Here is a 15323-nt window from a genome sequence, read left to right as displayed (position 1 = left end):
AATATGCCTAAAATATTAACACAAACTAATTCAGATCATTCATGTCTTCATTAAGAACAAGAGAGCACCTCATAGTGCTAGAGGACAAAGTATGTGAACCATTATGTTAATGATGTCAAAAGGCTAATTGGCTTCAGGTTAGCATACCTGGAGTTGTCTTTAGAAAATAAGTTTGGAGGTGTGTTTGCTCCACACAAGAAGGATACGTGTATGTGAGCCATGCCTCGGCAAAAAGAGCTTTCAGAGGATCTACGATCAAAATTGTTCATTTATATAAATAAATTTACATGCCGAAGTTTGCAAAAGAGCACATTGAAACTCCACAATGGTACTGGCATGTTTTGTGGCCACTAAGATTAGAAACTAAGATTAGACTATTTGGAAAGAACATGCAGCGCTACATCTGGCATAAAAAAGGCACTGCACAGCATGAAAATATCATCCCAACAGTAAAGTATGGTGGAGGGAACTTGATTTGGGCCTGCTTTGCTGCATCAGTGCCTGGCCATCTTAATTCCCAAGTGTTGGGTGATGCAACAGGACAATGCCTCAAAATACAGGAGCAAAACTTTTGGCTTTTTAAAAACTAAATCCACTTTTTGGAGTGGCCAAATCAGGGCCCAGATCTCAAATCTATAGAAATGCTATAGACTGCTCCGAAAGGAACGTACACCTGAAGCATTCAAGGAACATGACTGAGCTAAAGCAGTTCTGCCATGAAGAATGGGCCTGGTTGAGGTAATTGCTGCCAACCAGCTATTAATTCACCTACTTTCCCCACTACCACTTTGAACATTGAATGAGTGTGTTCAATAAAGACCTACAAGATCATCGTGTGTGTTCTTATTTTAGGCGCACTATATTTGTCAATACGTGACTTGAATTAGGATCCGATCACATTTTATTTCAGGGTTCACATACTTTTTCTTGCCACTGTATTTGTTATTTTATATTATGATTATTATCAGCCCACCTGAGCAGAACAGTCGTGGTGGTACAGTGACTTTTATCAATTTTATCAATTTTATCAATTTATAGTTCTAATGAGTTCCAATCCAGCAATCATGATCTCATGTCTAATACTCTTTATAGATAATGACACAATCCTTAGTTTGCCTGATTTACTGGTCAGTACCTTTCTGTATCTCATGGATCTACCTCAGTGCACACTGAATGCTTCCATTTACCATTCCAAATATCACTTCTATATATTTCACATAATTCTGCAGTTCTGTGGCGCCCACAAGAGGATAATTTCCCCTTTTTAGTTTTGTTTCCTTTTAGTGTTTTTTTCTTGTGAGCTAAGGGAATTTTTCTACTCCGTCACCTCAGCTTTCATCATTAAGGGTCAGGAAAAACCCTGGATTATAACAATTGACCGTTAGGAACTGTTAAGAACCAGTACACAAAATTACCTATACCAGCATAATAACACAGTATACTGTCCACTTTTATTAAGTTTTGAAGATGATTGGTAGATACATTAAATTAAATTAAACTAAATTAAACTAAACTTTCAACTAAATATCTTATAAATAATAAAATCTCAACCTTACCTCAACCTCAAACCTTTAATCCTAATATGATCCTAGTGATCCTATGAGTCTAGTTTTTACAACTGGATTTGATCTGACTTTTGCATACTATCTATATTGCTGTTTGCAGGCTCAGGTAATTTATGATAACCATCTCTTAGAGAAAGTTTTGGATGCAATACACAAGATGATTGAGGAGGTAATCAATATTTTTTCCTTCCTAGATAATTTCCTTCTGAGCACCACAGTGTTCTCCAAAATGGAAAAAGCTAATATTGTACAGACTTTATAGACTTCTTATAAATAAATAGTGTAAAAAATGTGTAAACATTTCTTATTAAGGAGGATTCCCATTGTTTTAGCCCCACTGAATATCATCTCATTCTGTCAAAACTGCCACAAGCCAGGTCCATACATATTTGACATATGACATATATGATGATCATAATCATCATACAAATAAATAATAATTGTATAATTTAGTTGATGTTCACATCAAAAAGATTTTGTCAAATTTCATTTTTTTCCCACAAAAATGTAGAGAAAACAGCAGCTAATGCTACAAGTGCAGCAGCAATGGTGTCAGGAGAACTTGTACTAACCTACCAAACCAATTTTAAAATTAGTATATAGTCTATACCTTTAGTAGTAGTGTGTAATATGTAATGTGGATGCAGCTTGGGTTTCTAGCTACTGGGTTCTTTTGTGTGGAGGTGGTGGCCTTGGCTGTGATTTACAAAATGAATATTCTTTAAATAAAAACATGCCATCATGACCCTGACTATAAAACACTGAAACAATAAACTCTTAGTTCTAAAAGAGCTGTGGATTTATTCATATCTTAATGATTATATCATTGTGGTAAATGTAGGCTAGGTAAAATCATGTTGTTTTTCACACCAGATGTTTTTTGTAGTTTACTAAGTGAGGCAACGCTCATTTGGGTTGCTCATCCATGACGTACACACTCTGAGAGGCTTATGAGATATATTTTACCTATGATCAGTGAAGTATCATCATGTGTGTATGTGTGTGTTTCCAGATTTTCCTCACATTTAGTTTCAGATTGAAAAGTGTTTGGACAGGAATGCTAAGGGATCAAATTAATGAAGGAGCTCTTTACTTACTGTAAAATGCAGCTCATAGTGCTATAAAGTAAGAATAATCTAAAAGACTAGACTTTGTATTGAGGAAGTATTGAGGAAGCCCCTCAGTTTCATATTATAAACATTTGCATTTAAAATGTACTGGATTTATTTCCTAGGTGTGTCATAGGAAATTGTTCAGGTCATTGCAGCAGGTATGCTGCTATGGACATGCGGGGTGTGGATCAAGTATCATGTCTTAATCTCATCTGTTGCGTCACTATACCAAATATCCTGTGTCATTTAAATATATTATGTTTACTGACACACTTCCTTTATCTCACCATAAGCCTCCTCTCTTATTAACAAGCCAGTACCTGCAGTGATGTATTTCTAAACAGAGCTTTGTGAAAGCTGGACTGTGCTTTGTTGCATCAAATCACCAAAACAGGAAGCATTTAAATCGACCAAATGTTTTGCTTAAAGTGTTGCCTAACCTTAAAAGTTTGATGGACTCTCCTAAACACAGTTAGAACAACTAAAGGCAGCAATACGATGAAATAAAGAAAACACTGAAACCCCATGATGGTGTAGCATACCAAACCTTTACTGTTTCCCCCTGCTTTATTAAAAAAAAGTGTGGTTTATGTTAGAAAGTGCCAACATTATGACATGTTTTGCATTCAGTTGTATTTTTCATTAACATGTAGAATGTTGTAATCATATAAATTGTTGTTTCTAAATTTTGAATCCTGTGGGTCAAATAACGTAAACATTAATCATAAAATCTAGAGATTAATGTGGAAATTAATTTTTTGTGACGGTGTTGTCAAAGGTTTACTGAAGATGATTTTAGCAGCTAAAGTCCACAGTAATGAGACAGAAACAATTACAAAACCTAAAAGAAAATGAAATCTTAATATTTCTCAATATATAGAATTTTAAGTGGTCATCCATCATGTTTGAAAATGGGAAATAAAGTGATCAATCAAACTTTCATCCAGCATTTTCTGTCTTAGGCTTATTGGGGCCTGTTTTCCACAGGGGTTTAAAGAATACTTTAAAATACTTAAACTTTATTCTGTTAAAGATTAATGATTACTTATTTCAAATGTAATTGTAGGGTAATCCAAAGAATTACTATATCAAAGTAACACAATCTGATTACTTTTCATTACTTTTCGATTACTTGTCTTTTTAAATCCATATATTAAAATTCAAATGAAAAGCGTTATCTATATTACATTAAACTACACCAAACAATCTCATGTCCACATAAACCAAACTTTTTTCCTTATGAAACAAATCTCCTGTCTAATACGCACTATAAATATTTGATAAACACACAATAAAGATTTGATAAAGGGGTGTTTGAGTGATTTCATAATTTTTTTGTAAAACTTAATTCTGTCTCTGATTGTGACCAGAGATTCTGATTCTGCTGTGGAGTTTGACGGTTTCTTTGTTTGTGCCTATTTGCCTATAGGTCAGTTTCAGTGCGGTTTGGGATTTTTAATTGTACCTGTAATCTAATTATTTACGTTTTCACTGCACCTGTAATGCTAATCACACACTAGAGGACTTACACTGAACATACACTGGAGGGACACTGCAACTAGATTCCTTTCCATCATGCTCCTGATGGAAATTTGAGTAGGGTCTGTCCACTGACATGACTCTGCTGGGAAATGTGCTAGAGGAGAAACTGTTGAACAATGGAGAAGAAATAGGAGTGGCTTTTGTCCATAGCTGCCCTTGTGTGTGCGTGTTTTGTGTTGTTCTGAATAAGATGCACCTATTATTCACCATGTCCACGTCATAGTTTGCATCAGCCAAAACTAAAAATTTTGACAATATTAAATACGGTTGATGTTATCCAGACTAAAAAAGAGCTATCCTGACCACCTTATACCAAACGATTGAAATATCGGAGCGCACTGAAACTCTAGAACTGCTACAGTGAAATCGTTTGAAAAGGCTGACATAACAGATCATTCTTTTTAATTCCCTGATTACCTAATGCTGTTTCGTGTATTCCGTTACTTGCCAACTCTGTTTTCCCTGTATGAAAGGTAGATAAGATAATTTGTATTGTATATAGATATTTGACCTGTATGGTTAACAGTGGTCTCAGTGCTTACATATTACCACATAATAAAAAGTACAGCTTGATTATGCTGTTTTTGGATACATAACAAAAATAATGGTTTGGATAATAGGACATTAAACTATAATAATGCAATATTACTGAAATATATTTTAATGTTGTTGTGCATGGGTGAATGCCAATAGCATTGTATGTTGTTTGTTGAATTTCAAAAAATGCCAGCCAAAGTAAATATGAGAATTAACTGTTAATTATTATAAGTTGCAAATCTGGCCAAACGCTAGTGACGCAGCCCTCTTGTGCAACATTCCTTCCGCTTCCGCTCTCATGAATTTCCCAGACCAGGCATTTAAAAAGCACCGCTGCCAGCACAACGAAAACTACTGGGACACATCTACAACTCTGATAGACATTCACTAACCACTGGTATGTATCCAAACTACTGTGTGTGTGTATGTATGTATGTATGTATGTATGTAGATTTATTTTTCAAGTGTTGGAACTGATATGTTATTTTTTCATAGAAATGGCAAACACCGACTTGTTGCTGTTGGAATGGTAAGCCTTTAATTCTTATCTGATACTCGATATGTGGTGAATTTATTAAAGCCTGTTTGGTTTTGAGATGAACTAAAAAGTCATGAATCATATAAGTGCACATCTGGATTATACTCTTAAATGACTAAAATTTACATTTGTCCATCGAACCCGTTTGCATGTGACTTGTTCTGATGTTTACAGCTCCTCTGAGGGTGACAGTGCATTTGAGTCTGACGAGATGGATACAGATGAACTGGACTGCTCTGATCCCCTAGCTATGGTAATTAATATATCCACTATATCCAAGTAAATATCATCCAAATATTGGGTAGTTACTGGCATGATCTCTCTCTCTGACTGTGGACTATGGTTGTTTCCAGAGTGGCAGATGTGACTTGCACAAAGGACTCCGGATTGAGATTTCAGAGCACCCGTACAGTATGAGGAAAGTGGCCAACATCGTTATCGCCCTGCAGAAGCTGCAGAAGTTCAGACACACTGAGAAAGTTCAGTCCATGGAGTTTACTGAACATGAGCTTTTCAGCATTGTCATGGAAAGTGTGGTTGAAGGTGAGCTAAAATGCTGATTCTCTGCTTTCTTTGACCCACGGTAATATTACTTAAGTTTGCCTCCTAAGAAAGCTCCTGTCTGGCTCCACCGTTACAGTGCAGTTGTTCTGAGATGTTGTGATGATGACGCTTCACCCTTTTTTCATCACACAGAGACTGTGGTGATGAAGGTGAGCTGTGATTCATTGAAGACTTACAACAAGCAAGATCGGGACATCCAGTGCACCGTGTGTGACCACTTAAAGAAGAAACTGGTGCACAACGAAGGTGATCCCTACCTCCTGGCGGTGACCCTGAAGGGTGGCAACGACAGTCAAAGTGGTAAGTGGGATAAATAACAGTGAGTCTATAGCAGCTTAATCATTCCATTTACACCTTTTGCCTGTTTTATTTTAAACACTTGGGGAAGATTTCTTGAACACACACTACATTATGTTTTGGGCTAAACTGCAATAGCAATAGTGAATCACCAGTAAAAAATAATTATAGTCCAGGCTTTGTCTCTGGAACGCTGTCCCATTATCTCTACGCCTACAATATTACCATTATTTGAGTCTGGGTTCTTTAATAGCTCATATTATCTTTAAGAGAACTTATTAATCCTGTGCAAACAACACTGATTTATATTGTTTCCAACAGTTCGCATCAACCTTTCTGCCTACACTACCCCAAGCTGCACAGCCACGAAGGGCCAGCCAGTGTGTTTGGGGATAGCTAATAGCAACCTGTACCTTTCGTGTATAAAGTCTGCATCTGGAACCCCTCAGCTCAGCCTAGAGGTGAGTACACATACCATTCCACTTGAACCCACCCATTTAACCCTTCTTTTGGCCCGAAATGACCTGCCACCATATCCAACAGCAGAGAAACCTCTGTAGATTATTTATCTTGAAATTTAACAATTGTTTGTGGAGTGACCCCAGCATTGGAGAAAGTGAAACATCACCTTTGTTCATGCTTACATTAAAGCTGTAAACCACCAGGGTACATATATTGTCTTTGGGTCATTTCTAACCCTTAGAACAAGAGCAGTATACAGAATGATAAGATCACACAAGGGTTAACTCGCACAGCTCATTTGAAATCATGAAGTTAATAGGTTCTTTCATTTTTAGGAGGTGAAGGACAAAGAAGCACTGAAGACCATCTACGAGAATGATGACATGGAGCGGTTCCTCTTCCTCCGAAGTGTTACGGGAGACTCTATTAACACCTTTGAATCAGTCAAGTTCCCCCGCTGGTTCATATGCACTTCTAAGGAGGAGTACAAGCCCGTGCAGATGTGCACTGAGCAGGACACCAGCCGTCAGAAAGTATTCTCACTCCTAGCCTGAAAATGACATCGGATTCACAACACTAGTTTTCCAGACAGTATGTATGTACTAAGTACAATTAAAACTCTGGAGGCTCACGTTGTTGTTCGGATACGTCTCAGTTAGAGAGTCCAGCTCAACATCTGTCTTGACCAAAGAAGTAAGTTTACTTCAGAATTAAATGTAGGCCTAGATTCTGGCATAGAAACATATAAGGTGTTTGTAATGTGATGTCATTATAAACATACAATATACCAATATATTTATTTTCAAAATGTTTATACATTTGTGTTTGCCGCTTGTGTATTTATTATGAATTTATTTATTGAATGTTGTCATGTTTTTGAAAACAATGAAATAAAGTTTCAATAATTAGTAGCTCAGGTCTTTCTGCTATTTCTTCTTTTAGAATGATGAACTTTTGATTGCTGTAGCCATGCTCAGAGTAAACAAGACAATCTCTAATTGCAGATTGTAATCAGTAAAGGAAGCAAAGCTCTACTGTTTTTCTGAATATTTCTTTATGCTTGATGTGTACGTGAGTCATGTGAGCTTCTGTTGCTGCTCACAGAAAAAAATGGATGTGGACAGGGGATGTTTGCAAGAGAATACCTGAGTGCAGAGCCAGGCTTATTTTAGATGTGGAGGTAACAAGAACTGCTGAACCAAATACTGCTTACCTGTTACTAGGCTACAAAAGTGGGAGAATTCATATTTGGGTCTGGTTCCATATTAACAGTAGCTAGCTTATACAAACTGTAGGTGGAGAACTTTCTTCCTTCCACCTTAAAACACAAGACACTCTGGCTTTAGCCTTCTAATAAACTAATTTGGTGTAATCAAATTTAATTAAAAAACATTTTTGTCATTTAGCAATAAACATGCTATTATGCCACTATCACATGTAAATTATTTGGCAAACAGTGGGGCTTCTGATTTCTTTTTAAATTCCTTTTCAGACACATATGCATCCACAACCTTATTTCTGAAAGCCTGGCCAGGTTGATACCACTTCAAGAATCAAGAGCAAACCTAACTAAACTAAATGTCTTTTAAATATGATTGTCTCCTCAAATTTTCCTCAACCAATAAATGGAACAATAAATGTGGGATTTTATTCACATACCAATTGCATATTTATCTATTACATTTTACAAATGATTTACAAATGATGGAAGACATTCCATAGGTTTTATGTGTTTAGTTATTTCAATCTTTCATTCAGTAAAAAAAAATGTCCATATGTTTAAATATATTTAAAAAGACAAAAAATTCCATGGGGTGTTCTAATTTTTTCCACACAACTAGGTTGATCAGTACTGTATTCGTCAAATTAAAGCTTAGCGATGACAGAGTGAACAGAAACTACAAAATGGTATGCAAACATGGAAGTTATATACGTGTTTAAATACCCTCAATTTTGAGGGGTTCTGTTTCGGTACAGTCAGCTATAAAATGTGGTTACAAAAGGAAACAGAACCAGGGCAAATTTAAAAAATTCCAAACATGCCACTATTAATGAATTCTGTTAGCTTTACAGACTCATGTAAGCATTTTTGTTGACACAATCATGAACCATTTTTTGCATGGTAACTTTTGTTTAGCTTTATCACTACAGTTACATAAGTCAGATTTTACATATAAGTTAAATGTCACATTATCACAGGTATAAAGATGAGTGAAGAACAATACACATAATGTGCTCTATACAAATACAAAATATAAATAAGCTTTTCAAAAACTTTCTCCACAGCTGACCTGACCTTAGTGCTGTCCTATAACATATAACAGCTCTGTATCTGTCAGATGGCTATGAATTGCGAGTGATTGGAACATATTTAATTATAATTAAATACCATTTTTAAAATAGTTAACTTTTTTAAAATGTGGCCAAAATAGATTTTATAAACTGACAAAATTAAACACTGAGTAGAGAACGTCTGACATTTTCTGCAGTCTGCTGTTTGAGAGCTGCTCCTTCAGTAAACACACACTCTCGGAAATAATTAATCTAAAAAATAGATACTGTAGGTAAAAATACAAATACAGGTACTGTAGGTACAAAGAAATAAATTAAACCTAAGTTTTACACAAATCCAAATGAATTAAAATGAGCTTGTTTCTATAACTAATACATCCAGTGAAACCAGTATTGGCTGGACAGCTTTCCTATATTACTCACTGCTGAAGTATGTAAAAACAATCTAACCTGACACAATCTTTTAGTGGCATGAAATTCCCAGGATGAGCTAGTCTCCTCTTGCAAAACAATGTATGTTCCAGTGTGAACCGCTGCTACTGTGTCACTTGTCTATCTGGATGTAGAATATGCAATAGCCCACTTTGTGGGTAAAGAGCTCAGAATGTCTTTGGACTACAACCTCACAAGAGCCTGCTTATGTCTATAAGTGGCTGATTTGTCAGACGTGGTCCACAGGCTTGGTTCAATTAAAGCCAACGAAAAAAAAATCTGACATACAGGTTAAATATAGATTTAATATTACTGCCATTTGTTAATTGTATTGCTGCTGTTGCCATTTCTTAAATAACCATTTGGAATTGTTTCCACTATAGCTTTCCCTGTAAATTAAAGAAAGTTATGCTGTTACACAAGCCTAGTGTTTTTTACTGTGATGTAACACTCACGTTTGTGTTGCTAATCTATGATGTACAAGCTAAGAGACATAGAGATTTGTGCAATAGATTTTATCTGGGGCCAGATTAAGATCCTCTGGTCCCCCTCATTCCAACAAACCAGTGACCCTACCTAACCACTGGTAGGATGTTTAAACATGTGTGCCAACAAGAAGGCATTATCTCACTCATTTAGATCCCAAATATCACAATACATGTTGAATGAGATCAAAATTAACATTTATTATATAATGTATGTGTTTTGCACATAGGCTCAGCTGTCCACAAGAGCATTTGTGATAATGCTTGCTGAATATTTAATGATGTATAATTGTATTTTTGATGTATGAGACTGAACTAGGTAGAATTAGATATTAATTTATGAGTAAACATTAAGTGGTGCTGATGGTGAACCCATCCCCAAACAAAATGTAATTCTACCTTTTTATCTTTTAGAAAAAGATTTTAAAAGGTATAGTTTAGGGCGTTTTATAATGACCAAGCTAACCAAGGAAATGGAAGAAGAATTAAAAACATTATTATAAGTAATACTGGTTAAAACATTGTTAAATAAACTAAATAAACAAACTGAAAAAGAAAATGTATGTCTGAGGATGTGATTTAAAACAGCTTGACCTATGTCAAGCATTCTTAGCTAGGAACTGAGGAAAGGGAGTTCCTCAATTTTGGATCATCTGCAGGATGCATTTCCTAGGTGTGTTTTCAGGTCATAGAAGTTGTTACAGGCAAGCATCAGGAAGTGCAGGGTGTGGTTAAAGTATCATGTCCTAATATTATCTGTTGCGTCACAATTCCAAATATCCTTTGTCATTTACATATTGTTTACTGATACACTTCCTTTCTGACAACCTAATCTTCCTCTCTTATTATCCGTCACCAAGCCAGGAATCGGCAATACTGCAGTGTTGTTATACAAAGATGTTGTTTTCTTACATATTCCTAAGCAGAGTTTAGTGGAAGTGGGACTGTGCTATGTTGTATCAAATCAACAAAAAGGGAAGCATTTAAATCTAGTGTTTGGCACGAAAATGTTTCCTACTAACCTTGTCCTAAAAAAGAAGTAGTGTTGCCTAACCTTCAAACTTTGATGGACTCTCCTTAACACACAGTTAGAACAACTGAAGGCTGCAACATGACGAGATAAAGAAAACACCATGATGATGTAGCAGACCAAACCTGTTTCCACCCGCTTTATGGAAAGTTTGGTTTTCATTAGAAAGTGACATTATTATATTTGTCATTCTTGAATGCAAACGTTGTAAACATAAAGGTCACTGAAAGCATGTGCCCGTTCTTTTTATAAAATGTATATTACTTGTTTATCTATTTTTTATTCATTCGTTATTAACTATTTATTCATCATATCATTCATAGTATCATTGTATCTAAAATGGCAACTTTACAGGAGAAGAAAAAACCTGTAAAATATTTTATTCTTAATAAGTCATCTTTGAGTATTCTATTCATTATGACAAATACACACACCCACACACACACACACACACACAAACACACACACACACACATATATATATATATATATATATATATACAGTGGTGTGAAAAAGCAAAAACAGATACACTGAGGATACACAGGTATCACCTATCACAACTTAGAAGCAAATCTGGCCAAATGCCAGTGACGTAGACCTCTTGTGCAATATTCTTTCCACTTCCACATGAATTTCCCAGGCTGGGCCCTTTTAAAAGCAGCATTGTGACTGAACAAGCACATCAGTAAGCCGCTGCACAAGCAGAGCAAAAACTACTGGGACGCTCCACACTAACTACTAACTACTGGTATGTATCCAAACAGCTGAACTTGACTTTTCTATTAAATGTATTTGCCTTTATTTTCCAAAAAAAAGGTATTGAAACTATGTATATAAACTAAAATTGCAAAGGGAAAATATTTTATTATCATTTTATATACTTTTGTTTTACTTATTTCGTAAAATGTTTTTTTTTATAGAAATGGCAGACACCGACTTTTTGCTGTTGGAATGGTAAGCCTTAAAATTTAATCTGATATATCTAGATTATACTCTTCACTTAATATAATTTACATTTTCCCATTTAATTAATTTGCATGTGACTTGCTTGGATGTCAACAGCTTCTCTGAGGGTGACAGCGCATTTGATGAGATGGATACAGATGAACTGGACTGCTCTGATCCCCTAGCTGTGGTAATTAATATATACACTATATCCAAGTAAATCTCATCAAAATATTGGGCAGTTTTGTCTTAAAAAGTGTTTCACATGTTTCAATAGTTATGTGTTGTTTACTGGTTAGCATGATCTCTCTCTCTGACTGTGGACTATGGTTGTTTCCAGAGTGGCAGATGTGACTTGCACAAAGGACTCCGGATTGAGATTTCAGAGCACCCGTACAGTATGAGGAAAGTAGCCAACATTGTCATCGCTCTGCAGAAGCTGCAGAAGTTCAGACACACTGAGAAAGTTCAGTCCATGGAGTTTACTGAACATGAGCTTTTCAGCATCATCATGGAAAGTGTAGTTGAAGGTGAGCTAAAATGCTGATTCTCTGCTTTCTTTGACCCACGGTAATATTACTTAAGTATGCCTCCTAAGAAAGCTCCTGTCTGGCTCCACCGTTACAGCTGTTTAACTTTACCTCTTTTCGTCACACAGAGACTGTGGTGATGAAGGTGAGCTGCGATTCATTGAAGACTTACAACAAGCAAGATCGGGACATCCAGTGCACTATGTGTGACAACTTAAAGAAGAAACTGGTGCACAATGAAGGTGATCCCTACCTCCTGGCGGTCACCCTGAAGGGTGGCAACGACAGTCAAAGTGGTAAGTCGGTGATATTATGACTTTGGCTATTTTATCTATTTCCAGTAAATATAAAGGTGATAACAATGGTCCTGTGAGCAATGCCATAAAAAAGAGATGTTTGATCTCAAAAGAGATGTTTAAGTAAAAAGAACCTTTACATTGGTAAAGAAACGTCACATCTTTAAAAGATTCTTCACACTCATAAAATCTACATTACAAACATGCTTCTTTATGTAACTAAATGTGGTTCTATTCTATAATCACTCAAGGATTGATTGAGTTAACAAGAACAATGGAATCCATTGTTATAAGAGCAATGCTGTTATCAATTATGTGCTGTAAAAACACATCATGATTCTAAAATTTTGTTAGGACTTTTCTCAAGAAAATGTTTCAATGTCTTGTATCCACTTATTAATCCTGTGCAAATAATACAAATTTATATTGTTTCCAACAGTTCGCATTAACCTGTCTGCCTACACTACCCCAAGCTGCACAGCCACAAAGGGACAGCCAGTGTGTTTGGGGATAGCTAATAGCAACCTGTACCTTTCGTGTATAATGTCTGCATCAGGAACCCCTCAGCTTAGCCTAGAGGTGAGTACACATGACCATTCCACTTGAACCCACCCATTTAACCCTTCTTTTGTTTTAAGGGCCTGAAATGCCCTGCCACCATATACAACAGCAGAGAACCCCCCCCCCCCCCCCCCCCCCTAAATTTTACATTTAATTTAACATTTGTTTGTGGAGTGACCCCAGCATTCTCAACTTCATACTTACATTAAAGCTGTAAACCACCAGGGTACAAATATTGTCATTGGGTCATTTCTAACCCTTAGAACAAGAGCAGTATACAGAATGATAAGATCACACAAGGGTTAACTCACACAGCTCAATTGGAATCATGAAGTTAATAAGTTCTTTCATTTTTAGGAGGTGAAGGACAAAGAAGCACTGAAGACCATCTACGAGAATGATGACATGGAGCGGTTCCTCTTCCTCCGAAGTGTTACGGGAGACTCTATTAACACCTTTGAATCAGTCAAGTTCTCCCGCTGGTTCATCAGCACTTCTAAGGATGAGTACAAGCCCGTGCAGATGTGCACTGAGCAGGACACCAGCCGTCAGAAAGTATTCTCACTCCTAGCCTGAAAATAACATTGGATTCACAACACTAGTTTTCCAGACAGTATGTATGTACTAAGTACAATTAAAACTCTGGAGGCTCACATTGTTGTGTTTAGATACGTCTACACATACATCTTAGATACATCTGTCTTGACCAAAGAAGTAAGTTTACTTCAGAAATAAATGTAGGCCAGAATTCTGGTGTAAAAACATATATATATATATATATACATTGGTATGCAAAATTACTGTATTACTGCCAGTAGCTAAGCGAGATGACCTAATGACCTGATTTTCAAAAGGCATAATGTAAAAGATGAAACATTTCTTTAATATTTTGAGCAAGATTACTCATATTTCCATCCTTTACAGTTCAAGTCACAGCTTGTAAACATGTTTTGTAGCAGCTTAGTCTTAGATCTGTGAGATTCTTAGGTCTTGCTGCAATACTCTTTTCAGGTCTTTGTCAAGGCTGTAAAAGTCATGGCAAAACTTAGTAGTTCATAGTGGATTTTGAGGTGTGTTTAGGACCATTCTTCCCTCTATCAGTGAAATGTTCCCTGTGCCACTGGCTACAACACAGGCCCAAAGCATGATTGATCCACCCCTGAGCTTTCTTTTCTTTTTTTTTACTTTAAAATTGTTTACTTTGAATTACTTTAAAAAATATTGAAAACTTTATGCCATTTTGAGATTTTGTATTCACTTAACAATTCAGCAATATACATTTTGACCAGGGATGGTCAAGCCTTTGCATAACACTGTGTATATGTATATATTAATGTATGCTGTACGCTATATTTATATTTATGTTATTTAAGAGCCTATATATATGTCTGTGTGTATGAAGCTTGTTTTTAACTTATGTATTTATTATGAATTAAATGTATTTATTTGAACACTGTTTTGTGCAGATGCTAACATGCAATAAATATTTAACAAATGCAGACCCATGCTATTGTCATTATTTATTACAAAGAATTGCGTGACTAAATCAGTAAAGGAAGCAGGGCTCTATTGTTTCCTGAATATTGCTTTATTGAATGCGAGGTGTGCGTGAGTTATGTGAGGTAAATGGATGTGCAACACAGGAAACAATGAATTCCCCAAATGGAATATGACGTAATTTGTGTACAAGTGAAAGCAGAACTGAAAATTGACAGAAATCCACATAAAAGTAAAAGAGAGAAATTAAGAGTTTTAGAATCATTTGGGCCCATTGACTAATATATTCCTAAGCATTTTCTTGAATGCGTTCTTGAGAAAAGTCCAAACAAAAAGTGGTCAATAGATCTGCTCTTAAAATAATGGATTCCTGAACAAATCCCAAATTAGAAAACTATGACGAATCAAAATGTATAAGATGACGTTTTCATCAAGGGAATGTGAGAGCCATGGCAAAACTCAGGTAGTTCATTGTGGATTTAGAGATGTGTTTAGGAACATTTTCCTGCATTAGAAGCCATTCTCTTTTGGATGGTGTAACATTTTCTGTTAGAATTTGTTGGTATTTAATTGAATCTTTTCACTTTTGATTTTAACTGGATTTAACCTGGATTAATCTGCCATTCATTAGGACTGT

The 15323-nt window shown here is 35.9% G+C and overlaps 2 protein-coding genes across 3 annotated transcripts; both read left to right on the top strand.

Annotated features, from left to right (window-relative positions):
* Window positions 1-5082: 5082 nt before the first annotated feature.
* Window positions 5083-7480, top strand: il1b (interleukin 1, beta). Its single transcript, XM_072658337.1, has 7 exons — window positions 5083-5153; window positions 5252-5285; window positions 5469-5547; window positions 5648-5837; window positions 5991-6158; window positions 6477-6616; window positions 6953-7480. Exons 2-7 carry the CDS (start codon window positions 5254-5256, stop codon window positions 7169-7171), a joined length of 828 nt encoding a protein of 275 aa, XP_072514438.1. The 5' UTR covers window positions 5083-5153; window positions 5252-5253; the 3' UTR covers window positions 7172-7480.
* A 4051-nt stretch (window positions 7481-11531) lies between these two features.
* LOC140536496 (interleukin-1 beta-like) lies at window positions 11532-14682 on the top strand. 2 transcript variants are annotated; one of them, XM_072658343.1, is made up of 7 exons: window positions 11532-11605; window positions 11778-11811; window positions 11920-11992; window positions 12143-12332; window positions 12461-12628; window positions 13068-13207; window positions 13547-14682. In XM_072658343.1, the coding sequence occupies exons 2-7, from the start codon at window positions 11780-11782 to the stop codon at window positions 13763-13765; spliced, it is 822 nt and encodes a 273-aa protein (XP_072514444.1). In that variant the 5' UTR covers window positions 11532-11605; window positions 11778-11779; the 3' UTR covers window positions 13766-14682. The 2 variants fall into 2 exon arrangements, with proteins under 2 accessions (XP_072514444.1, XP_072514443.1); XM_072658342.1 differs by lacking the exon at window positions 11532-11605 and having other exon boundaries at window positions 11701-11811.
* Window positions 14683-15323: the final 641 nt, after the last annotated feature.

Source organism: Salminus brasiliensis, chromosome 16 (assembly GCF_030463535.1).
Source record: "Salminus brasiliensis chromosome 16, fSalBra1.hap2, whole genome shotgun sequence".
NCBI lineage: Eukaryota > Metazoa > Chordata > Actinopteri > Characiformes > Bryconidae > Salminus > Salminus brasiliensis.
This window is presented reverse-complemented; position numbering and strand designations above follow the sequence as displayed.